At 47.0% G+C, this 27,771-nt stretch overlaps 1 protein-coding gene across 1 annotated transcript in view; it reads right to left on the minus strand.

The window, feature by feature from the left end:
- LOC143923479 (interferon-induced very large GTPase 1-like) overlaps positions 1-21,017 on the minus strand; it is a 34,686-nt gene extending 13,669 nt beyond the window's left edge. Inside the window, exons 1-2 of the mRNA XM_077447165.1 lie at positions 20,903-21,017; positions 11,841-12,151 (exon numbers count right to left, since the gene is read on the minus strand). Coding sequence (XP_077303291.1) covers positions 11,841-12,132 — 292 coding nt within the window. The 5' untranslated portion in view covers positions 12,133-12,151; positions 20,903-21,017. The remainder of the gene's footprint in view (positions 1-11,840; positions 12,152-20,902) is intronic.
- Positions 21,018-27,771: the final 6,754 nt, after the last annotated feature.

Genomic DNA, 27,771 nt, shown 5'->3' on the forward strand with positions numbered 1-27,771 from the left:
CTCTCCTCCATTGCCTTCATGCGCTCCACAGTCCTGAATTGTCACAACAATTTCCCATATAAAAAAAGAATGCTTGTAGTTGTCGATCCCAGATTCACCTCATACATGTGTTATGTCATTGGCCATGTGGTGGGACTATGTTTGCACAGCTAATAATTATTTTGTGGCTGCAAATTTGACCTAAAGGTTTGCGAAGTTCGCCTCCCATTGAAGTCAATGGGGCCCGCTGCGAATGTTCCGGTTCGCGAACTATCGGCCGCGTTCGCGGTCCGCGTTCGCGAAACGTCCCGTCGGAAGTTCGTCCTTCACTAGTCATGGGGCCCCCTACTGGCAATGCCTGAATGGTCAGTCCACCCCTAGTGTGCGGCACTTACTATTGCAAGCTGTGCCGGCGGCTGCTGGTGTAGCACCTGCCACACAGCTTGCATACTTCAAAGTCTTGTCTGCTAACGGGAACTGAGTTCCTGTTGTGGAAAAAGTACAGGAACTCCGTTCCCATGCGTTCCCGCAGGACTTGAGCCCTGCTGTCACCTCTGGGTCTTTCAGAGAATTACAGCTCCCTCAATTTTTTGCTTCATGTGGACATGCATTGTGAAATTCTCCCTTTTGAATGAGACTGCTGTACATAACTGGCCGAGCAACGTACAACTAATTTTTGTTCCCTCCGGTTATGAACTAGTTATGAACTAGTTGAAAGTTGATCTTTCTTGCATAGTCCATAGTTGCAAACTGTCCCAAATTTCCCGGGACATTCCCAGGATTTAGATCTTTATCCCGGTCGTACCGTCTCCCGGTAAATATCCTGGGAAATCGCCATGTTGCTGTTTTCCCGCCGCCGCCACTAGAGGTCTGTGGCCAACACTGGTAAAAAGTCTACGCCAGCCACCGTTTTACTGAAGACCAGCTATCTTGGTGGCCTCATGTATGACGGTGACAGTGGTGGTGGCTGCAGATGGTCTTACCGTTTCCCGGTAAATGTCCCGGGAAATCGCCATTTCGCTGTTTTCCCGCTGCCGCCGCTAGAGGTCCATAGCCAACACTGGTCGAGCAATGTACAACTACTTTTTTTTCCCTCCGTTTATAAACTAGTTGAAAGTTGATCTTTCTTGCATAGTCCATAGTTGCCAACTGTCCCGAATTTCCCGCGAAATTCCCGGGATTTAGATCTTTATCCCGGTCTTACCATTTCCCGGTAAATGTCTCTGGAAATCACCATTTCGTGGTTTTCCCGCTGCCGCCGCTAGAGGTCCGTGACCAACACTGGTAAAAAGTCTACGCCAGCCACCGTTTTACTAAAGACCAGCTATCTTGGTGGCCTCATGTATGACGGTGACAGTGGTGATGGCGGCAGACGGTATAGGAAGTTCTTGGATGTCTGTGGATTGATTGAGAGTGGCCTGACCTCAAACATTCGTTTTGTATAGTCCCGTATTTTTTGGGGATCAGAAGGATAACTGGAAGAGAGTTCTTTTCTTTATTGTGGAAGGTATTTATACATGGCCATCAAATTAAAGTATCATGGGAGATAATGAATAATATTTCTATATTATCTGGAAGTTCAAAAATGTCCATAGTGTATATCTAGCTTTACATAGATTAGGTCCTGTTGTATGATGATTCAATATTAGTTTTTTTGTAATGTAATTGTGTCATGCAACATTTAAGACACTGCAGAGGAAATCAGTCTGGAGAAGAATGACACTATACAGTATATGTGTATACAGATTGTGTCGGGTGCAGAGTATGTGTTGTGCTGGGTGTTATAGTGCGTTTATGTAATGGGAATACAGATTGTATTGGATGTAACATGTGTGCTGTGATGGGTGGACAGATTGTGGCAGGTGTAGATTACGTGTTGGTTAAAGTGTTAAATGTGCTGTGCTGGGTGTGGAGTGTGTGCTGAGTATACAGATTGTGCTCAGTGTAGGGTGTGGAGTGTCTGCTGAGTATAAAGATTGTGCTGGGTGTAGGGTGTGCTGTGCTGAGTATACAGAGTGTGCTGGGTGTGTGCTGAGTACAGTGGAACCTCGAATCGCGAGTAACGCGGTTAATGAGCGTTTCGCAATACAAGCACCGTTTTTTAAAAATCGTAACTCGGTTTGCGAGTGTTGTCTCGCAAAACGAGCACGATTCAGGCCAAAGAGTGTGCAGTACCGCGTTTGGCCTGAGGTGGCGATGGCGCCGGAGCCGAGCGGCGCCAATCGCCAACGTTCCGAAATGCACGGAAAGGCACGAGGACAGCTCGGCTGACCTTGGCAAACCTCGGGAACGGAGTCTTTCCGGGGTTAGCCGAGGTCAGCCGAGGTGTCCTCGGGCATTTTCCGGCCGTTTTCAAGACTCTCCGGCACCCCCCACCTCTGGCTGCATGCGGTATTACATGACATTGAAGTCAACACGAAACAAATTATTTTAGTTTCCATTGACTTTAATGGGGAAACTCCCTTTGATATGCGAGTACTTTGGATTACGAACATTCTCCTGGAAACAGATTATGCTCGTAATCCGAGGTTCCACTGTATACAGATTGTGCTGGGTGTAGGGTGTGTGCAGTGCTGAGTATACAGATTGTGCTGGGTGTGGAGTGTGTGCTGTGCTGAGCCGGAGGGGAGAGGAGAGAGGCCTCTGACCCGGGCAGCTATCAGTTTCACTCATCAGTGTACAAGTGAATGGCTCTACTTATACACTCTTGCTGATAGCTGCCGGGGTCACAGGCCCCTCCCCTCTCCACTGTATACACTCGGGAGGAGAACTACAAGCCCCAGGGAGATTGAGTGGTCCACAGGCTCCACCTCTTGATTCTTCCCTTCGGCCTCCACGAGCTGGTCTTCTGTAAATGGTGTGGAGACCAAATTACCGGTGACCCGCACCTGGGTGAAGAGGGGACACCTGATGTAAGGAGGGAATCTGCTGGGGACACCTGATGTAAAGAGGGAATCTGCTGGGGGCACCTGGTGTAAGGAGGGACTTTATTGTGGGCTCCAGATGTAAGGAAGAGCTCTGCTGGGGGCACCTGATATAAGGATGGACTCTACTGGAAATGCCTGGTGTAAGGAGGGACTCTGCTGGGAATGCCTCATGTAAGGAGGGACTCTGCTGGGGGCACCTGATGTAAGGAGAAACTCTGCTGGGGGCACCTGATGTAAGGAGGGACTCTACTGGAAATGGCTGGTGTAAGGAGGGACTCTACTGGGGACACCTGTTGGCATCTGGTGGCAGGTGACGGTGACAAGTGACACGCTCAGGGCTCCAACTGATTCTGCATTATAGTGAGTTGAATGATTTAATTTAATGTTACAATGTAATAATATAAATAATGTGCTTCAATCATCCTGACACCATAACAAACATGGTGCCGTGATGATTGAAGTGCCAACACCACGTGTTTGGAGTATCTTTATATGCTGATTATTAAACCTTCTGGAATACACATATTTCTATTGTTGTGTAGGATCTGGGCCTGCTGTCCCTCCATCCCTCCTTCTTTCTCACTCCTTTCTCACTCCTTTCTCACTTCTTTCTTTCTTACTTTCTCTCTCTCTCCCTTACGTTCTCCCTCCTTCCCTTGTTCATCTCAGACTCTGACCACACCCCTTTTGAGCCACACCCCATTTAACCACTTAAGGACCGCCGTATTGCCAATGTACGTCATTGCAATGGCATGTACAGGCACAAGCACGTACATGTACGTGCTTGCCTTCCAGCGGGTGGGGGGTCCGATCAGATCCCCTCCCGCTGGATACGGCGGTCCGTTCCGCTTCAGGAGCGATCCGGGATGAGGGGATGGCCGTTGGTTTCTGGCCATCCCCTCTCGATCGCTCCTGGCGAATGAGAAGCTTCCTCCCACTGTGTATTGTATACACAGGCAGGGAGGAAGTGATGTCATTCTCCTCGGGCGGTCTTTTTGACCGGACTACGAGGAGAAGACAGAAAGTAAGTGTGCACCAACACTACACTGACATGTAGGCACACACAGGCACACAAACCCCCCCGATCGCCCCCCGATCCCCCACCCGCCCCCCCTCCCCCCCAGTCACAGTGTCACTGATTGCATTGATCGTTTATTTACTGATCACTGCATTCAGTGTCAGTTGTAAAAGTAAAAACTGTCAGGGCAGTTAGTGTTAGGTCCAGGGTAGCCCCCTACCACCCCCCAATAAAGGTTTAACCCCCTGATTGCCCCTAGAGTTAACCCTTTCACCCCCTTTTGCCAGTGTCACTAAGCGATCATTTTTCTGATCGCTGCATTAGTGTCGCTAGTGTCGCTAGGTAGCTAGTTATTTTGTTAGGTTCACCGCCAGGTTTTTATAGCGCTAGGTACCCCGATATACTACCCAATAATGGCTTTAACCCCCTGATTGCCCCTAGTTAACCCTTTCACACCCTTTTGCCAGTGTCACTAAGCGATCATTTTTCTGATCGCTGCATTAGTGTCGCTAGTGTCGCTAGGTAGCTAGTTATTTTTTAGGTTCACCGCCAGGTTTTTATAGCGCTAGGTACCCCGATATACTACCAAATAATGGTTTTAACCCCCTGATTGCCCCTAGTTAACCCTTTCACCCCCTTTTGCCAGTGTCACTAAGCGATCATTTTTCTGATCGCTGCATTAGTGTCGCTAGGTAGCTAGTTATTTTTTTTAGGTTCACCGCCAGGTTTTTATAGCGCTAGGTACCCCGATATACTACCCAATAATGTTTTTAACCCCCTGATTGCCCCTAGTTAACCCTTTCACCCCCTTTTGCCAGTATCACTAAGCGATCGTTTTTCTGATCGCTGCATTAGTGTCACTGATGTCGCTAGGTAGCTAGTTATTTTTTTAGGTTCACCGCCAGGTTTTTATAGCGCTAGGTACCCCGATATACTACCCAATAATGGCTTTAACCCCCTGATTGCCCCTAGTTAACCCTTTCACACCCTTTTGCCAGTGTCACTAAGCGATCATTTTTCTGATCGCTGCATTAGTGTCGCTAGTGTCGCTAGGTAGCTAGTTATTTTTTAGGTTCACCGCCAGGTTTTTATAGCGCTAGGTACCCCGATATACTACCAAATAATGGTTTTAACCCCCTGATTGCCCCTAGTTAACCCTTTCACCCCCTTTTGCCAGTGTCACTAAGCAATCATTTTTCTGATCGCTGCATTAGTGTCGCTAGGTAGCTAGTTATTTTTTTAGGTTCACCGCCAGGTTTTTATAGCGCTAGGTACCCCGATATACTACCCAATAATGTTTTTAACCCCCTGATCGCCCCTAGTTAACCCTTTCACACCCTTTTGCCAGTATCACTAAGCAATCGTTTTTCTGATCGCTGCATTAGTGTCACTGATGTCGCTAGGTAGCTAGTTATTTTTTTAGGTTCACCGCCAGGTTTTTATAGCGCTAGGTACCCCGATATACTACCCAATAATGGTTTTAACCCCTGATTGCCCCTAGTTAACCCTTTCACCCCCTTTTACCAGTATCACTAAGCAATCGTTTTTCTGATCGCTGCATTAGTGTCACTGATGTCGCTAGGTAGCTAGTTATTTTTTTAGGTTCACCGCCAGGTTTTTATAGCACTAGGTACCCCCATATACTACCCAATAATGGTTTTAACCCCCTGATTGCCCCTAGTTAACCCTTTCACCAGCGATCACAGTATAAGTGTCACTGGTGACGCCGGTTAGCCAGTTAGTTATTTAGGTTCCCCGTCAGGTTTTTATATAGCGCCAGGGACCCCCATATACTACCTAATAAAAATTTGAACCCCCTGATTGCCCCTAGTTAACCCTTTCCCCAGTGATCACCGTATAAGTGTTACGGGTGACTCTGGTTAGTTTACTTTTTTATAGCATCAGGGCACCCACCATTTATTACCCAATAAAGGTTTAACCCCCTGATCACCCGGCGGGTGATATCAATTAGGTTTTAGGGTCAGGGTCTGCATCGCCCCAGGCAGCGCTAGGTTAGTGCCAGTACCGCTAACAACCATGCGCAAAGCATAAACCTCCTGTAGTGGTATAGAATCTGAACAGATCAATATCTGATCTCATCAGATCTATACTAGCATCCCCAGCAGTTTAGGGTTCCAAAAAAAACGCATTGTTAGCGGGATCAGCCCAGATATCTGCTGGCACCTGCGTTTTGCCCCTCTGCCCAGCCCACCCAAGTGCAGTATCGATCGATCACTGTCACTTACAAAACACTAAACACATAACTGCAGCGTTCGCAGAGTCAGGCCTGATCCCTGCGATCGCTAACAGGTTTTTTTGGTAGCATTTTATATTTAAATCCGGAAGGCAGTGCTTGGTTTTCGGGGGCCCGTATGTGGCTAGGCTCCCAAAAAGTCGCCCACATGTGGTATCCCCGTACTCGGGAGAAGCAGCAGAATTTATTTTGGGGTGTAATTTGACTTATGCCCATAGCATGTGTGAGCAATATATCATTTAGTGACAACTTTGTGCAAAAAAAAAAAAATTGTAAAATTCCTGCAACTTGTGGCAAAATATAAAATATTTCATGGACTCAACATGCCTCTCAGTAAATAGCTTGGGGTGTCTACTTTCCAAAATGGGGTCATTTGAGGGGGTTTTGTGCTATTTTGGCATTTTATGGCCTTCGAAACTGTGATGGGTAGTGAGGAGTGAAATCAAAAATGTGCACCCTTAGAAACCCTGAAGGCAGTGATTGGTTTTCGGGGTGCCGTACGCGGCTAGACTCCCAAAAAGTCCCACGTATGTGGTATCCCCGTACTCAGGAGAAGCAGCAGAATATATTTTGGGGTGCAATTCCACATATGACTATGGCATGTGTGAGCAATATATCATTTAGTGACAACTTTTTGTAAACTTTTCTTTTTTTTTTTTTTGTGTCATTATTCAATCACTTGGGACAAAAAAAAAATATTCAATGGGCTCAACATGCCTCTCCACAACTTCCTTGGGGTGTCTACTTTCCAAAATGGGGTCATTTGGGGGGGGTTTGTGTTATTTTGCCATTTTATGGCCTTCGAAACTGTGATAGGTAGTGAGGAGTGAAATCAAATTTTGCACCCTTAGAAATCCTGAAGGCAGTGATTGGTTTCGGGGTGCCGTACGCGGCTAGACTCCCAAAAAGTCCCACATATGTGGTATCCCCGTACTCAGGAGAAGCAGCAGAATATATTTTGGGGTGCAATTCCACATATAACTATGGCATGTGTGAGCAATATATCATTTAGTGACAACTTTTTGTAAACTTTTCTTTTTTTTTTGTGTCATTATTCAATCACTTGGGACAAGAAAAAATATTCAATGGGCTCAACATGCCTCTCCACAACTTCCTTGGGGTGTCTACTTTCCAAAATAGGGTCATTTGGGGGGGTTTGTACTGCCCTGCCATTTTAGCACCTCAAGAAATGAGATAGGCAGTCGTAAATTAAAAGCAGTGAATTCCAGAAAATGTACTCTAGTTTGTAGATGCTATAACTTTTGCGCAAACCAATAAATATACGCTTATTGACATTTTTTTTACTAAAGACATGTGGCTGAATAAATTTTGCCCTAAATGTATGACTAAAATTGAGTTTATTCGATTTTTCTTATACCAAAAAGTAAAATTTTCGGGCTTTTTCCATTTATATCGCAAAAAATAAAAATCGCAGAGGCAATCAAATACCATCAAAAGAAAGCTCTATTTGTGGGAAGAAAAGGACGCAAATTTTGTTTGGGTACAACATTGCATGACCGCGCAATTACCAGTTAAAGCAGTGCAGTGCGAAATTGTAAAAAGACCTCTGGTCCTTAGGCTGTTTATTGGTCCGGGGCTGAAGTGGTTAAGCCACACCCAATTTTATATACAATTATATATATATCAGACCAAAATGAGGGATAAATGAGGAGGAAAGGGGACTTTGTTCCAAATCAGGGACAGTCTCTCAAAATCAGGGACAGTTGGGAGCTATGATATACTGCTGATAAAAAAAGGTATTTATATAGTTTATATTTACTAAAATTTCCATGTTCTGCGTACTGTGGGAGACCAGATATAGTGAATGCAGGGTCCCGGGTTTAGTAACACTTTAAAGAACAATGCTGGCCATACACACATAGATTTTAAATAAAAAATAAATTTTAAGAACGTTTGTTTGATTTTCTAATTATAGTCAAATCGGTATTTGCTTTCGACCACAGTGAAGAGAAAATTTAAATGAGCAGGATGGAAATTTATATAGAATGAACGAATTTTGAGCAGCGTATGTGATTTTCGTTCAGGAATTACATTCAGGAAGTACATCCCATTTCCATGCATGCCAAATTTTCTCATAATTTCAGGCAGCGAATGAAATTAATAAAAAGTGTGCAGGCACAGGGCAGAGGTGTAACTATAGGGATCGCAGAGGTCGCAATTGAGACCTGACCCAATGCTTTAGGGGGTCCCGTGTCTACATCTTGATGACAGGGGCAGCAGGGGTGGCAGAATATAGCTGAACCGATGTCCTGAATCTTGCTCCTGAAGCCACTGAATGCCTGCAGAAGTGAGAGGAGGAGAAGCAGACATTCAGTGGCTGCAGGAGCAAGATGTAGGGCATCAGTTCAGCTATATGCCTACCCCGCCGCCTCTCCTATCCAGCCGGGTGCTAGGTGTTTTTGGCAGTCGTCAGTTGACAGGACCCCTGGCTCTGCCCCAGTCTCCCGTCACACTGCCCCCCTACCTATCACACTGCCCCTGTCATACTGTCTCCCATCACACTGCCCCCCTACCTATAACACTGCCCCTGCCATACTGTCCCCATCACACTGCCCCCCTACCTATCACACTGCCCCTGTCATACTGTCCCCCATCACACTGCCCCCCTACCTATCACACTGCCCCTGTCATACTGTCCCCCATCACACTGCCCCCCTAGCTATCACACTGCCCCTGTCATACTGTCTCCTGTCACACTGCCCCCTACCTATCACACTGCCCCTGTCATACTGTCCCCCATCACACTGCCCCCTTACCTATCACACTGCCCCTGTCATACTGTCTCCTGTCACACTGCCCCCCCCCCACCTATCACACTGCCCCTGTCATACTGTCCCCCATCACACTGCCCCCCTACCTATCACACTGCCCCTGTCATACTGTCTCCCATCACACTGCCCCCCTACCTATAACACTGCCCCTGCCATACTGTCCCCATCACACTGCCCCCCTACCTATCACACTGCCCCGTCATACTGTCCCCCATCACACTGCCCCCCTACCTATCACACTGCCCCTGTCATACTGTCGCCCATCACACTGCCCCCCTAGCTATCACACTGCCCCTGTCATACTGTCTCCTGTCACACTGCCCCCTACCTATCACACTGCCCCTGTCATACTGTCCCCCATCACACTGCCCCCTTACCTATCACACTGCCCCTGTCATACTGTCTCCTGTCACACTGCCCCCCCACCTATCACACTGCCCCTGTCATACTGTCCCCCATCACACTGCCCCCCTACCTATCACACTGCCCCTGTCATACTGTCTCCCATCCCACTGCCCCCTAGCTATCACACTGCCCCTGTCATACTGTCTCCTGTCACACTGCCCCCCCCCCACCTATCACACTGCCCCTGTCATACTGTCCCCCATCACACTCCCCCCTTACCTATCATACTGCCCCTGTCATACTGTCTCCTGTCACACTTCCCCCCTACCTATCACACTGCCCCTGTCATACTGTCTCCTGTCACACTGCCCCCCTACCTATCACACTGCCTCTGTCATACTGTCCCCCATCATACTGCCCCCCTACCTATCACACTGCCCCTGTCATACTGTCCCCCATCACACTGCCCCCCTACCTATCACACTGCCCCTGTCATACTGTCTCCTGTCACACTGCCCCCCCACCTATCACACTGCCCCTGTCATACTGTCCCCCATCACACTGCCCCCCTACCTATCACACTGCCCCTGTCATACTGTCTCCCATCACACTGCCCCCTAGCTATCACACTGCCCCTGTCATACTGTCCCCCATCACACTGCCCCCCCCCACCTATCACACTGCCCCTGTCATACTGTCCCCCATCACACTCCCCCCTTACCTATCATACTGCCCCTGTCATACTGTCTCCTGTCACACTGCCCCCCTACCTATCACACTGCCTCTGTCATACTGTCCCCCATCACACTGCCCCCCCTACCTATCACACTGCCCCTGTCATACTGTCCCCCATCACACTGCCCCCCTACCTATCACACTGCCCCTGTCATACTGTCCCCCGTCACACTGCCCCCCTACTTATCACAATGCCCCTGTCATACTGTCTCCTGTCACACTGCCCCCTACCTATCACACTGCCCCTGTCATACTGTCCCCCATCACACTGCCCCCTTACCTATCACACTGCCCCTGTCATACTGTCTCCTGTCACACTGCCCCCCCCCCCACCTATCACACTGCCCCTGTCATACTGTCCCCCGTCACACTGCCCCCCTACCTATCACACTGCCCCTGTCATACGGTCCCCCATCACACTCCCCCCTTACCTATCATACTGCCCCTGTCATACTGTCTCCTGTCACACTGCCCCCCTACCTATCACACTGCCCCTGTCATACTGTCGCCTGTCACACTGCCCCCTACCTATCACACTGCCTCTGTCATACTGTCTCCTGTCACACTGCCCCCCCACCTATCACACTGCCCCTGTCATACTGTCTCCTGTCACACTGCCCCCTACCTATCACACTGCCCCTGTCATACTGTCCCCCATCACACTGCCCCCTACCTATCACACTGCCTCTATCATACTGTCTCCCATCGCACTGTCCCCTACCTATCACACTGCCCCCTACCTATCACACTGCCCCTGTCATACTGTCCCCCATCACACTGCCCCCTTACCTATCACACTGCCCCTGTCATACTGTCTCCTGTCACACTGCCCCCCCCCCCACCTATCACACTGCCCCTGTCATACTGTCCCCCATCACACTGCCCCCCTACCTATCACACTGCCCCTGTCATACTGTCTCCTGTCACACTGTCCCTCTACCTATCACACTGCCCCTGTCATACTGTCTGCTGTCACACTGCCCCCCCCCCACCTATCACACTGCCCCTGTCATACTGCCTCCCATCACAATGCCCCCCCCCCCACCTATAACACTGCCCCCGTCATACTGTCCCCCATCACACTGCCCCCCTACCTATCACACTGCCCTGTCATACTGCCCCCCTTCTGTCACAATATCCCTATCATACTACTTCCCCCATCACACTGCCCCCCTACTGTCACACTGCCCCCTTCTTGTTATACCTCCCCCCTCCTTTTACAGTGCCCCCCTCCGGCCCCTTCCTTTTCTGAATGGACATAGTGAGTTATCGGTGCCACACTCACTGTGTCCATTCATAAAGCATAGTAACTGTGTTTACTATGCTTCTGTTTGTGAATGAATGGGAAACTCTGTACGGAGTTATTATTGCCCATTCATTCTGTGCAGCTGAGGCTGCAGAGATAGAGTTTGAGGGTCCCGGGCTCAGAGTAAAGGGCCCCTGTCAGAATTGGGGGGGTCCCCTTCATGGTTTCTTGCACCGGGGCCCTGAATGTTCTAGTTATGCCTCTGGCACAGGGGGTCACTAGGTAGATGTTGGAGGCTGTGCAGTTCTGGGATGCCACACAGTGAGGATCTAAGTATTCCTGCAGCTAATTGAGAAATAACCAGGAATTGGGTGCTTTGAAGATACACTAAAAGGGGACACAGGGACTATTTGGTGGAGTTGCAAGACTCTCTGCAGATCAAGTAACATTCCGCTCTACTGGCTATAGAATGGTAGATTTAGAAGCTGAGAAGAGAAACAGATAATACCCAGCCTCTAATATTCCTATAGCTGAGATGACTTACTTTCTGGAAAGTGTTGGGACAGGTCACTCAGTGCTGGAAATTTGGGGATCATTTTCTCAAGATGACACAGGAATGCCTGGCAGTGTTCTTCTTTCTGAAGTATGAAGAGGATCATTTTTTCAATTCTCCCTCTTGGATCTTCATCATGTTGGAGTTGATTCCTCTCATCCGGGGTTATGAGGCCTTGAGACCCCAACTCATCACACAGACCCTCCGCGTCCTCCTCAAACACTTCCAGCAATTTCCATCTAAGACGTTTTATCGTCTCTGTGGCCTTTCCGCCAGAAGCCATGACTTCTTTATTTCAGAATCTAAAAATAAACAAAAATAAATAAATAAAATATCATATATAAGGAAAAGGAGGTAAAATGGCGCTGCCTAAATCTAATAAGTGGTTATGTTAAAAAAAGTTCTTTCTATCATTCTTGGACCCGGGCAGCACAATGTCTTGGTCCAGCCCTGACTGGCTCCGTGTGCCTATATTCTAGATTGTAAGCTCTAATGTCCCGTAGACACGGTCGGATTGTCCGACGGGAAATGTTCGATGGGAGCTTGTTGAAGGAAATTCCAACCGTGTGTGGGCTCCATCGCACATTTTCCGTCTGAATTTCCGACAAACAAAATTTGGGATCTGGATCTCAAATGTTCCGACAACAAAATCCGTTGTCGGAAATTCCAATCGTGTGTGTAGACAATTCCGACGCACAAAGCTCCGCACACGCTCAGAATCGAGCAGAAGAGCCGTACTGGCTATTGAACTTCATTTTTCTCGGCTCGTCGTACACACGTTGTACGTCACCTCGTTCTTGGCAATTGGAATTTCCGACAAGATTTGTGTGACTGTGTGTATGCAAGACAAGTTTAAGCCAACATCCGTCGGAAAAAAAAACATGGATTTTGTTGTCGGAATGTGCGATCGCGTGTACGCGGCATAACGAGCGGGGCCCTCTGATCCCTCCTGTATTGAATTGTATTGTAACTGTATTGTCTTCGCTGATGTTGTAAAGTGCCGTGCAAACTGTTGGCTCTATATAAATCCTGTATAGTAATAATAATAATATATACCTGTAATTACACACTATATACAAGAAACTGATATGATTGATTTGATTGACTAGTTATCACCTGTTCAATTTATGATTACTTGAATATCCACTTAAGCCCCGGACCAATTTGCAGCCAAAGGACCAAGCCCCTTTTTGCGATTCGGCACTGCGTCGCTTTAACTGACAATTGCGCAGTCTCAAAACGTGGCTCCCAAACAAAATTGACGTCCTTTTTTTCCCACAAATAGAGCTTTCTTTTGGTGGTATTTGATCACTTCTGCGGTTTTTATTTTTTGCGCTATCAACAAAAATAGAGCGATATTTTAAAAAAAAATGCAATATTTTTTACTACTTGCTATAATAAATATCCCCCAAAAATATATAAAAAAACATTTTTTTCCCTCAGTTTAGGCCGATACGTATTCTTCTACATATTTTTGGTAAAAAAAATGCAATGAGCGATTACTGATTGGTTTGCGCAAAAGTTATAGTGTTTACAAAATAGGGGAAAGTTTTATAGCATTTTTATTAATATTTTTTTTTACTAGTAAAGGCGGCGATTAGCGATTTTTATTGTGACTGCGACATTATGGCGGACACGTCGGACATTTTTGACACATTTTTGGGATCATTGTCATTTATACAGCAATCAGTGCTATTTAAATGCACTGATTCCTGTGTAAATGACACTGGCAGTGAAGGAGTTAACCACTAGGGGGCAGTGTAGGCGTTATGTGTGACGTTATGTGTTTTTTTTATTGTAGGGGGCGTGGCCTGGCATGTGACGTCACTCACTTATAAAAGGGAAGAGACGATCAGTGACAGACACAGTAGGAAGCACGGGGAGAGGTTTGTTTACACAGACCTCTCCTCGTTCTTCAGCTCTGTGACACGATCGGAGGACACCAGTGGCGATCGGGTCCGCTAGTCCCGAGGCCGCGGTCACGGAGCTCACTACCGGGTCAGGAGCGCGCCACACTTAAAGCTGGGCACTTAAAGAGCAACGTACAGGTACGTGCTTGTGCCCAGCCGTGCCATTCTGCCGACGTACATCGGCGTGAGGCGGTCCTTAAGTGGATATATTGTTTTTTGTTATTTAGGTATATATATATATATATATATGTCCTCTATGGTGTAGGGGTTTTACTGCTTCATAGTGTTGGGCACGTTTATTATTGTATGTTATTTATATGCCTATAAGTATTGTTTTTGTAATTTTTGTATAATATGTTTTTACTAGTTGCTACAATTTAATGAGTTTTAATGCACCCAATTGTTCAGTAAAATATAAAAGATGATGTTACGCTGAGTTAATAGATACCAGTGCGCTTTAAAATTGCGTACGCCTGTGGAATGGCGCCAAACCACGGTACCTAAAAATCGACATAGGTGATGCTTTAAAAGCCTTTACAGGTTACCAATTTAGAGTTGCGCGGGAGGTCTGGTGTTAGAATTGGTGCTCATGCTATATGGTTTGCAGCGATACCTCACATGTGTGATGCAAACGCCGGTAACATATGCGTGCGTGACCTATGTATGCAAGCTCGTAAAGGGGGGTGGGGCTTTGATAAAAAAAAATTTTTTACAATGTTTCTTTCATTTTTTTTTTTATAACTTCTTATTGCTGTCACAAGGAATTTAAACATCCCCTGTAATAGAATTAGGCAATGGCAGGTACTCTTTATGAAGAGATCTAAAGCAGGGGTCTCAAACTGGCGGCCCTCCAGCTGTTGTGAAACTACAAGTCCCATCATCCCTCTGCCTGTGGGAGTCATGCTTGTAACTGTCAGCCTTGCAATGCCTCATGGGGACTTGCAGTTTGGCAACAGCTTGAGGGCCGCCAGATTGAGACCCCCTGATCTAAAGTCTATTAGATCCCAGACCTCTCCTCTGGCTTTCAAAGGTCGATCAGATGCAGGTCAGTCTAATTGGCTGCTTTACTGGCCGACACTCAGAGAGTAAACACAAAACAGTTAAGCCCCATACACACTATCAGATTGTCTGCTGATTTTTTCCATCAGATTTACCAAAACCATATAATATGAGGTCAAACCTTAGGGGTTTCAATGTGTATGCAATCAGGCAGGCCCTTGTACTACATGGTTTTGGTAAACCTGAAGGAAAAAATCAGCAGACAATCTGATAGTGTGTATGGGGCTTTAGTGACTTTGTCGCTTCCGGGGTTTCTTAGACCTTAGAGCTGATCGAGGACCTTCTGTATTCCCTGCTGGGACAGGAGAGCCCAAGAAGGCAGCAGAAGTGGGGACTGTCTCCCTTTGCTTGTAAAAGTGATCCAGCGGCTAATTAGCCACTAGGATCACTTTTACCAAAAAAGAGCGTCGCCAGCCCAAAAAAAAAAATAAAAAAATAAAATGCAATAAAAAAAATAAATAAAAATGTAATGTCATTTAAAAAAAAAAGTGTCCCTTTTAAGAGCATTGGGCGGAAGTGACGTTTTGACATCGCTTCCACCCTGCAATTATATGGAGACGGGCGGGGGGCCATCTTCCCCTCACTCAGCTCCAAGTCAGCCCAGGGACAGGACCTGATCACCTCCGCCACTGCCGACGGCTCCGGTAAGCGGCGGAAAGCACCCGAGAGCGTTGGGAGGGGCCCTCTCCCACCACTGATAAAAGTGATCTCGCGGTGAATCCACCACAGAGACCACTTTTATCTGAAGGATGACCGCCCGCTCTTGAAGAGGATACCAGGGTTATGGTAGCTAGCTGCTGCTACCATAACAACGGTATTCTTCTTCAAAGTAGCGACGTATAAGGATGGCGGGCGGTCCGTATTACAAGCTTGATATTTCCCAAACCATATATTTTCCTATTGTACAAAACCTAAAAAATGTAAGGGTTGTCCCTGTGTTAAAGTGGAACTCTAGGGAAAAAAAAATACATGTATTTTATTGTCTGTCAGTAGCATACAGCATTGTTTGTTTTTCTGAGGCCCACCCTGTAATATATATTTTTTATAATTTTTTGGTCCAATCAGAAGATCCATTATTTTTCCACTTCATGGAATGCCGTGTACACACGACCAAACTTTTCCCGGCAGAAAAGGTCCGACGGATATTCAGATCATGTGTGGGGCTTCATCTGACTTTTTTCTTAAAAAATTCAGGCGGACCTAGAAATAGAACATGTTTCAGATGTGACTAGGTCTGGCGGAATTAGTCCATCGGCCAATCCCATCGTGTGTGGGCTAATCCAATCGTTTTTCATTAAAAAAAATCAGATGGACCTAGAAATAGAACATGTTTCAGATCTGTCCGATGGACTCAATTCCTATTGGGAAAACCGATCGTCTGTGTGCTGGTCCGACAGACCAAATACGACACAAGGGCAACTATTGGCTACTACTGGCTATTGAATCTCCTTTTCTAGTCCCGTTGTACGTCATCACGTTCAAAACGAACGGACTTTGGTCCGATCATGTGTGGGCAAGTCCGTTCGGTCAGAAGTCCGTCGTAACTCCGTCGGAAGACCGTCGGGAAGACCGTCGGACATTTTCTGCTAGAAAGTCCGGTCGTGTGTACGCGCCATAACAGGTTAAGCTGCCCTTAGCTACTAAATAGTCCTAGCTGTAGTTGATCAGCCAGTAGAGGGCACTGACTGCACAGGATTGAATAAAAGCACAGGAAGACCAATGGCCTGCAGGATTGAGAGCTGGGTGTCACCCTATTAAAGAAGGTCTCAAAGTGAGCAGAAACCGATTGCTATTGAGATTGAGATTCTCATGTGACAACACTGAAGAAATGACGCTTCTCTACAATGTAAAGTAGTGAGTGTACAGCTTGCATAACAGTGTAAATTTGTTGTCCCCTCAAAATAACTCAACACACAGCCATGAATGTCTAAACCGCTGGCAACAAAAGTGAGTACACCCCTAAGTGAAAATGTACAAATTGGGCCCAATTGGGCATTTTCCCTCCCCCGGTGTCTTGTGACTCGTTAGTGTTACAGGGTCTCAGGTGTGAATGGGGAGCAGGTGTGTTGAATTTGGTGTTATCGCTCTCACTCTCTCATACTGGTCACTGGAAGTTCAACATGGCACCTCATGGCAAAGAACTCTCTGAGGATCTGAAAAAAAAATTGTTGCTCTACATAAAGATGGCCTAGGCCAGGAATCTGCAATTAGCGGACCTCCAGATGTTACAAAACTACAAGTCCCATCATGCCTCTGCCTCTGGGTGTCATGCTTGTGGCTGTCAGAGTCTTGCAATGCCTCATGGGATTTGAAGTTCTGCAACAGCTGGAGGTCCGCTAATTGCATATCCCTGACCTAGGCTATAAGATGATTGCCAAGACCCTGAAACTGAGCTGCAGCACGGTGGCCAAGACCATACAGCGGTTTAATAGGACAGATTCCACTCAGAACAGGTCTCGCCATGGTCTACCAAAGAAGTTGAGGTCACGTGCTCAGCGTCATATCCAGAGGTTGTCTTTGGGAAATAGACGGATGAGTGCTGCCAGCATTGCAGAGGTTGAAGGGGTGGGGGGTCAGCCTGTCAGTGCTCAGACCATACGCCGCACACTGCATCAAATTGGTCTGCATGGCTGTTGTCCCAGAAGGAAGCCTCTTCTAAGATGATGCACAAGAAAACCTGCAAACAGTTTGCTGAAGACAAGCAGACTAAGGACATGGATTACTGGAACCATGTCCTGTGGTCTGATGTGACCAAGATAAACGTATTTGGTTCAGATGGTGTCAAGCGTGTGTGGGGGCAACCAGGTGAGAAGGACAAAGCTTTTTGCCTACAGTCAGGCATGGTGGTGGGAGTGTCATGGTCTGGGGATGCATGAGTGCTGCCGGCACTGGGGAGCTACAGATCATTCTTCTCTTGGCTGCCGCTTGGTAACTCGAAGTTTCAGCTTCCTCCATACATTTTCTATTGGATTAAGGTCTGAAGACTGGCTGGGCCACTCCGTGAACTTAATGTGCCTCTTCTTCAGCCACTCCTTTGTTGCCTTGGTGGTATGTTTTGGGTCATTGTTATGCTGAAAGACCTATCTATGACCCATCTTCAGTGTTCTGGCTGAGGGAAGAAGGTTCTCATACAGGATTTTACAATACATGGTCCCATCCATTGGCCCCCAAACAGCCCCAAAACATCATGTTTGCACCTCCGTGCTTGACTGTAGGGATGGTGTTCTTAGGGTCAAAGTCAGCATTTTTCTTCCTCCAAACACAGCAAGTCCCCCTCCTCAAGAAGGTACATGTCTAGTCATGGCAATGGACATCTAAATCAGCCTTTCTCAACGTTTTCAACACGGAGGAACCCTTGAAATAGTTCTCCGGTCTCAGGGAACCCCTGCTAAAAATGAGAAATCTACAACTCATAATACATTAGTGTGATGGTCAGTGGGAAGAATGGTCCTTACACTTGTGGTCATTGGGAGGAATTACCTCCTTACAGATAGCTAAAAAGATCAATGGTGTCGGTGGGAACTTATCTGAGAGGCAGAAATTGTCCAATGCTGAAGGAACCCCTACAACCTCTGGAGGAACCCTGGTTGAGAATCACTGATCTAAATCATTCAGAGAAGGATTGGGAGAAATTGCTGTGGTCAGATGAGAACAAAAATGAGCTCTTTGGCAATAACTTGACTCGCTGTGTTTGGAGGAAGAAAAATGCTGGAAATGACCCTAAGAACATCATCCGTACAGTCAAGCATGGAGATGGAAACATTATGCTGTTTCTCTGCTAAAGCTACAGGCCGACTGCAGCATTGAAGGGCCAATAGACGAGGCCATGTTTTGTAAAATCTTGGATGAGAACCTTCTTCCCTCAGCCAGAACACTAAAGATGGGTCATGGATGGGTCTTTTGGCATGACGATGGCCCAAAACGTACTGCCAAGGCAACAAAGGAGTGGCTCAAGAACAAGCACATTAAGGTCAATGAGTGGCCTAGCTAGTCTACAGACCTTAATCCTATAGAAAATGTATGGAAGGAGCTGAAACTTCAAGTTGCCAAGAGCCAGCCAAGAAACCTTAAGGATTTAGAGATGATCTGTAAATAAGAATGGACCAAAATCCCTCCTGAGATGTGTGAAAACCTTCACAAACTATAAGACATCTTACCTCTGTGCTTGCCAACAAAGGATTCTCCACCAAGTACTAAGTTATGTTTTTCTTGGGGATCAAATACTTATTTTACTCACTGAACTGCACCTAAATTTAAAACATTTGTATCGTGTGTTTTTTTTTTCTCTGAATTTTTGGTTGATATTCCGTATATATCATATTTACCGCCCTGGCGGTATTCCCGAGTCTGGATTGTGGTGGAAATTTAGTACCCCGAGCCAGACTCGGGACCGCATCGCTGAATCCAGGGAGAGTTTACTTACCTTGTCCCCTGGATCCAGTGATGTCCCCCCCTGCACGAGCGAGCCGTCCCCTTGATCTATCACGGAGCCAAGCTCCGTTCCCTGCGAGCGTTGAGACGCACGGGGACGGAGAACGGCGCCAAATTCAAAAAGTGAAACACACACATTACATACAGTATAATGTAATCTTACAGATTACATTGCTGTATGTAATTATTTCACATCCCCTTTGTCCCTAGTGTTCTGTCCAGTGTCCTGCATACAGTTTTATGATATAAAAACTGTTCTTTATGCCTGGAAACTGGAGATTGTCCATAGCAACCAAAACTGTCCCTTTACATCAAAAATGATTTTAGACCAGCTAGAAAACAGCGATAATAAATTAGAATCTCTCGCCAAATTGAGTGATAGTGATTTGTGGGGAAATCCGTCATCAAATACTGAAAAGTAATGACAGCGACAATTCTGCAACTGAGCAAATTTGTTTCTGTGTTTTTGATTTGATTACATTATTGAATAATTTTTATTATTATTTGGTATAATTATTTATAGTTATTTATTATATTATAATTTATGATTTCATTTTTCAAACTTTATCATACCCGGGATGTCTGGTTTGGACAGATTTAAGTGAGTTATTCCTAACAATTACAGGTCTACAATATAAAACACCAAATTTCCATGAAAAATAATTGTACCGCTTTCAGCACCTAAAATCTGAAATAATCGTACCGCCAGGGAGGTTAAAATACACCTATGATAAAAAATGTTAGACCCTTCATTTTTTTTTTTTTATGTAAGTGAGCAAACCTACAAAATCTGCAGGGGATCAAATATTTATTTTCATCACTGTAAATAACAACTACATTTACAAGGCAAAAGTCAGCTATCTACACAACTTCTGCATTTAGGTCTACGTCTACACATCGGGGTTGATTTACTAAAGGCAAATTGTCTGTACACTTAGTAAAGTGCAGTTGCTCCAGAGCTAAATAAAGGAGCAGAAACTTTTCTGAATTCCATCATCCAATCATGTGCAAGGAAAAATTAAGTTTTTTACATTTTCCTTGCACGCGATTGGGTATTTTTTAGCAAAGTGAAATTTTACCCCGTTTACTAAGCTCTGGAGCAACTGCACTTTGCAAATGCACCGTCTATTTGCTTTTAGTAAATCAACCCCTTTGGAACAACGATTCAGGCTGAACAATCTCTCCACCCAACACCTGAAGATTTGCATCACTTCCAAAACACACACAATGTAAGCGTCACACAGCAATATACTATCTTACTACACTACAGATGATTTGCAGATATTAGGCAAAGGAAGTCATAATACAAAGGAGGACATTAGTCAAGCAAATTACCAACATAATAATTAGTAATAATTGACATTTCTACAGACCCATGTGCCTATATTCCTGGGCAGTCAAGTGACAAAGCTTGAAAAGTTCAAATACAGATTTATTACTGGAGATAGAAAAGATTTCCACCCAAATGCAGAATTAGGAGATGGTCAGGGTCAGGTGTCATTGTCAAGTGTGAGTCAAAGGAGGAATTTATCACTCAGACCACAACCGTGTATTAAACCTGTCTCACTGCTGCTGTTTAGTATTATGTTTCCTTGAACCAGGATTGGTAAATGCCCCCCCCCCCCCCCTCGACCACAACCCTTCTGTACCCACCTCGTATTCCATGAACATGATCTACGAGCTCCTAGCAGAGCCTTGGTAGTCTCCTTTATGCTGAGACTGTGCCGCTGTATAACAAGAACTAGATCTGGGCAGGGCAGACTTCTACAATAAACAAGCCAAGAGCTTTCACTTTCACCGACATTCACTTAAACCCCTTTCACACCGAGGGCGTTTTGCAGGCGTTAGACCCCTTTCACACTGGGGCGTTTTTTAAGGCGCTTTAGCATTAAAAAAAAAGCATCTATAAAGCTCTTGAAAGAAGCCTCATCTGCAATCCCAATGTGAAAGCCCAAGCGCTTTAAGAGCGCTTTCACACTGCCAGCGCCCGAAAAACGATGGTAAAGCGGGGCTTTATCAGCGTTTTTGAGCGCTAGCGGGGGCGCTTTTAACTCCCGCTAGTGGCCAAATAAAGGGTTAAAAGCACCCACAAAGCGCAGCTGCCAAAAGCATTTTTCAGGCGCCTCCCATTGATTTCAATGGGAAGGGGAGCTTTAGGAGCGTTGTATTCACCGGTCCAAAAGCGCTGCAAAGAAGCTGCTTGCAGGACTTTTTGTGACGCCCTGCCAGCTCAGCGCCTCAGTGTGAAAGCACTCGGGCTTTTACATTGGGATTGCAGATGAGGCTTCTTTCAGAAAAACGGCATAGTGTGAAAAATAGCGCCTGCAATCCACCCTCAAACTGCTGCTCCATTGTCTCCAGTGTGAAAGCCCCGAGGGCTTTCACACTGGAGCGGTGCGCTGGCAGGACGTCAGGAAAAGTCCTGGTAGCAGCTTCTTTGGAGTGGTGAAGGAGCGGTGTGTTTACCGCTCCTCCACCGCTCCTGCCCATTGAAATCAATGGGGCAGCGCTGCGATACCGCTGGCAAAACGCCGCTATTGCGGCTCATTGCGGGCAGTTTTAACCCTTTCTCGGCCGCTAGCGGGAGTTAAAATCGCCGAAATGCACCGCAAATCCGGCGGTAAAACGCCGTACAAAATGTATTAAACGCCTTTCACACTGCCAGCATTTTTCAGGCTCCACAGCACTAAAAATAACACCTGTATAGCGCCTGAAAAAAGCGGCTCCATTCACTCCAGTGTGAAAGGCTGAGGGCTTTCACATTAGAGCGGTGCGCTGGCAGGGCGTCTATTGACGTCGTCCCGTGTACGAGCGGCCTGCGCGCCCCCTGAGGGGCGCGCGCGGTGCGCTCTGTGATTGGCTAGTCCATGAGACTCGCCTGATCACCGATCCGTGCAAGGGGTCGATCCCGACCCTTTATCACGTGATCAGCTGTCAGCCAATGACAGCTGATCATGTGATAGAACGGAGCCGGTAATCGGCTATTATTCCTCCTCGCTCTGACAGCGCGAGGAGAGAAAAAAAAAGGCGATCACGGGACCTCAGTCCCAATCACGGCCAGCAATACAAGCGACCACCTGCCCCCTGCCAGTGCCCACCTGCCCCCTGCAGTGCCATCCTGAATAAAAGTAAGTGCCCCCCGTCAGTGCCACCCAGCAGTGCCCATAGTGCCCACAGTGCCACCCACAGTGCCACCCACAGTGCCACCCACAGTGCCACCCAGCAGTGCCACCCACAGTGCCACCCACAGTGCCCACAATCTGCCTCAAAGGTGCTGCACCCCAGTGCCGCCCATCAGTGCCCAGCAGTGCCGCCCATCAGTGCCCAGCAGTGCCGCCCATCAGTGCCCAGCAGTGGCACCTATCAGAGCCACCTATCAGTGCCACCTATCAGTGCCCATCAGTCCCATCTATCAGTGGTACCTATCAGTGCCCATCCGTGCCACCCATCCGTGCCACCCATCCGTGCCATCTTATCTGTGCCCATCTTTGCCCATCAGTGCCGCCTTATCTGTGCCCATCGGTGCCGCCTTATCTGTGCCTATTAGTGCCGCCTTAACTATGCCTATCCGTGCCCACCAGTGCAGCCTATCAGTGCCCACCAATGCAGCCTATCAGTGCCCACCAATGCAGCCCATCAGTGCCCACCAATGCAGCCTATCAGTGCCGCCTAATCAGCGCACTTCAATGAAGGAGAAAAATTACCCGTTTGCAAAATTTTATAACAAACTATTAAAACATGATTTATTTTAAAATTTTTTTGCATCTTTTTTTGTTTGTTTAGCAAAAAATAAAACTCCGAGCTGTAACTAAATACCACCAAAAGAAAGCTCTATTTGTGGGAAAAAAATGATAAAAATTTCATTTGGGTACAGTGTTGTATGACCGCGCAATTGTCATTCAAAGTGCATCAGCGCTGAAAGCTGAAAATTGGTCTGGGACTGAGGGGGGTTTAAGTGCCCAGTAAGTAAGTGGTTAAATGCACTGATGGTAAGAGTCAGTGTGATTGGGTGCTGGTGACGGTCTTCCTCTCTCATCTTCTGGACAAGCACAGATGAACTTTCTTTTATTCACTGAAGATTTCATTGTGCGATAATATATATGACATTTTTTTTATTGTTTGTTCTATTTATCTAAGCACTACACTAAACCTTTTGAATTGTAAAGAATGTGCCCCCCCGTCACCATGTATCTCGAGCTCCCCCATCCCTCCTGGGAACCCAAGACCTTCATGGAGGGTGTAAAGATGGATAGCGGTGGGAGATCATTAAATATCCACTCAATCTCCTCTTTTTTGCGCGATCGTGCCACACTGTACCCAAATAAAATGTATGTCCCTTTTTTCCCAGAAACAGAGCTTTCTTTTGGTGGTATTTGATCACCTCATCACTATTTCTAGGGCCCTTCGATGACGAAATGCATTAGGGCATGTCCACATGGCCACCTATTCAGACGTACCAGTGTGAAGCTCAACCCGGGTAGCACCGCGACTGATACCATCCAGGAGCGGTGTGAGCGACACAAGCGTTGTGATGAATTCTTTTGTTTCATGCCTATATGAAATATATCATTTGTAAGTGTAATTCTTGAGGGATTTTTTGGGGAAGAAAACTTTTTGGGGAACAAAATTATGCTATGAGATTGTTTTTCTCATATATATATATATATATATATATATATATATATCACTGTGACGGATCTCGGATACTCCTGCTGAGCATCTCTGCCAGACCTGTGTCTCCTGTCCTCCAAATACACCTGCAGCCTTCAGATTCGCCATAACCAGCCCTTTCCCCCTCAATCATGAGACAAGCCACACAGGTGTTGAGGGTTAAACATCCAGAGCATAAACTGTTTATTAAAGCGGAGGTCCACCCTAAAGTGGACCTTCCGCTCATTGGAATCCTCCCCCCCTCCGGCGCCACAATTGGCACCTTTCAGGGGGGAGGGGGGTGCAGGTATCTGTACAGTACTGGTATCTGCACCCACTTCCGGCGTAGATTCTGCAGAAGCTACGCCCCTTTCCGCAGAATCTACGCCCCTTTCCGAAGGTCCCCCGCTGCCTGCTGGGAAACACACGGATCCCAGAGACAGCGGGGATCATCCTTATTGCGCAGCTCCACTTCCTGATTCCCATACCCAAGATGGCGGCGGCAGCACCCGAGAGACAATCGAGAGATCGGCTTCGGGTGCCGACATCGCGGGCGCGCTGGGCGGGTAAGTGTCCTTATTTTAAAAATCAGCAGCTGCAGTATTTGTAGCTGCTGGCTTTTAAAAAAAAAAAAAAAACGGTGGACTCCCGCTTTAAGTGCCAAACATACACTTTTAACATAGCTAGGGACACTCCCCTTAGCCTGGTCATGGGGGGGTAGGGAACAAGGAAGAACCAATGGAAACTCAACACTTGTATATTCAAACAACTACAGTTGAAGCACATGAAGGGATTATGACAAGCAGGCAGCCCCTCCTTACACATCCCCTGCCGGGATGTGTCTCCAGACCAGACCTTTTGTCTACATGCCATGACCCAACACAATTAACACAACAACAAGGGGGGGGGGGGGGGAGAGAAGGGATGCAGCATTACATTACATTATCTCATTATCTTAGGTAGCCAGGAACGACTCCACAAGCCCAGCCACAGATACCGCATTCACCCGGTTCTGATAACTGGCGAATCTGCACACAAATGTCTGGAGGTGGCAACTTCTCCAGGTGGTGGGAGATGGCAAATAGCCCTCCAAATATCACGCTCTTTGCTGGGCCATAGTCTGTGGGTAGGAGGCGAGCCCACGGCCCCTTCCAAAACACACAGTGACAGTTTGTTCTGTCACAATCACCATTGCGGAGATTGCCACCCCCAGTGAGAGCACTTACTCAAGAGGGGTGGGGCTTCTGGACGGCTATCAAGGTGGTCGCGTGTTGTATTGCCCGGGCTGCTAAACTGAAGTTTGGGCTCATCCCGGGCACATCTGGGTGTTAGGCTGTCTGAGGGCCTATCCCGAAGCAAGAGAGCAGCATTGGGTTGGGATTGTGGCTTGCAGTCCAACCAGAAGCGACAGTTGTGCTGGCCGGAGAACCTGTCGTGGTTGGAGGTAGAAGGGAAAGCTGTTGCCACTAAGGGACCAACCACCTTATTACCGGGGACCACAGAGAGTAGCTGAAGTATCAGAGCAGTATTCTTACCAACCGGGGATGGTGAAGAGTTGGGAAACTTCAGCAGGTGCCAAGCCAGGGACCCAGCCCGTGGGATTGACACTTGAGGAGTATCTGGAGTGCCAAGCCAGGGACCCAGCCCGTGGGGGTGACACTTGAGGAGTATCTGGAGTGCCAAGCCAGGGACCCAGCCCGTGGGGGTGACACTTGAGGAGTATCTGGAGTGCCAAGCCAGGGACCCAGCCCGTGGGGGTGACACTTGAGGAGTATCTGGAGTGCCAAGCCAGGGACCCAGCCCGTGGGGGTGACACTTGAGGAGTATCTGGAGTGCCAAGCCAGGAACCCAGCAGGGAAGCTGGGGTGACGCTTGAGGAAGATACTGAGTAAGAAAATTAGAAGAGCTCACAAGATCCAGAGGCAGTGAATCAGCAAGTCTAGGGAGAGAGACAGGGAGCTCAGTGGGCTGAGAATCTACAAGAAGTGATTGTATGAAAGTAAAGGAGTTTGTTACAATTTGTGTTAGGAACTGTTCTAAGACTATTGCCATAGGAGACAGCACTCCTACACATGCAGACGTGGTGTCTTGCTGGATGTCTTTCCCTGCATGGCTGTCTACCTGTAGAAGTCTCTAAGTTTACCAATTGACATTGTAACTACCTAAGGGTGCCCTGGCACTAAACCCTCTCCCCCACAGTTCTGTTCAAGAGAAAATAAATCTCTTTGCATTCAAGAAGTGTCTGGCGCCCATGAATCTACCTTGTACTGCACCCACCATGCCTTGCACTGCACCCACCATGCCTTGCAACCCACTGTATACAGAAGGATGTCAGTTGTCCCTGGCTCTGGAGGTTCTCATTAGACAAAAGGAGGCCTGGGACCTTGCTACATATGTAAAAAAAATCATATTTAGGTCAATATGTATTCTGCTACATATTTTTGGTTAAAAAAAAATCCCAATAAGAGTATATTAATTTGTTTGCGCAAAAGTTATAGCGTCTACAAACTATGGGATATATTTATGGATTTTTATTTTATTTTTATACTAGTAATGGCAGAGATCAGCGACTTATTGCGGGACTATGATATTGCGGTGGACAATCAGACACTAACTGACACTTTTTGGGGACCAGTGACACTAATACAGTGATCAATGCTAAAAAATATGCACTGTCACTGTACTAATGACACTGGCTGGGAAAGGGTTAACATCAAAGGCGATCAAAGGGTTAAATGTGTGCCTAACAGTGCTTGTGGGGGAGGTGCTTGTATTGGGGAAGGCAGAGATCCGTGTCCCTGCTTAGCAGAAACACAGGATCGCTACCTTCCCTTCTCACAGAACGGCGATCTGCCTTGTTTACATAGGCAGACCGCCCTTCTGCTTCTCTTCCGAACAAACAACGGGTCCCGGAGAGAATCGAGTCCGCCAGGACCAGCTAGTTGGCTCCCGATGTGTCCAATCACAATGGGAGCGGGTTGCCGACCGCACACGTGCGCGCCCAAGACCCGGAAGTGCAGCATCACATAGATTTATGTGATTCTGCACAGGAGAGCCACCTTGCCACCATAAATGTACAGTATGTGGTCGGCAAGTGGTTAAAAAGATCCCCCTAATAGGGGGCACTGCGCCCCAATCACACCCACTTGTGTGACTATACCGAATGAATATTCGCTATTGTTTTTCTGCTTCTCCTCCCGACCAATCAGGAAATGGGTCCCGAGACTCGTCACCTGATTGCCTGAAAATAGAGGTGATCCGATTGGCCGCCTAGGAGAAGGAGGAAGGAGATGCACAGCACATGGACAAGTGGAGGGAGGAGACTACCGGAGTGATGCAGGGGAGGAGGAGACACAGGGGAAGCCATCACCCATAGCCACTGCGACCTAGATGGTGTTAGTGCGGGGCCAGTGACTGACCGGGGGGGGGTAATTGGGCATGGTTGGAGGTGCGATCGACCGGGAGGGTAATTGGGTATGGTTGGATATGGGTGCATTGTTTGCCGCTCCCCCGTCAAAAAAATACACCACCAGCCGTCACTGGTAGCGGGAGACACTGTGGTATAACAAGTCCAGTCAAAGCTCCGAGAGATGTGAGTTATGAGAAAAACAAAGCTCAGTCTTTGGTGCATTCAGAAAATAATTAAAAAATGTAAATGTTCAAAAGGTTTCCACAGTTTCCACTACTATTCCTTTATATTGGCTTTTGGAATTTACAAATGCAGCAATTTAGAAATTAGATGAAAGGTTTAGCTCCCTCAAACTCAATGGATCAAAAACAGAGTTTCTGCTCCTCAACGCAAAAAAACTAAGACCCCCATGGACACCACCCACCATCCTTGGACAGACCATCCTTCCAAGCACCAAAGCCAA

Source organism: Lithobates pipiens, unplaced genomic scaffold, assembly GCF_037356315.1.
Source record: "Lithobates pipiens isolate NorthernLeopardFrog02 unplaced genomic scaffold, aLitPip1_a1.2 Scaffold_22, whole genome shotgun sequence".
NCBI classification, from domain to species: domain Eukaryota; kingdom Metazoa; phylum Chordata; class Amphibia; order Anura; family Ranidae; genus Lithobates; species Lithobates pipiens.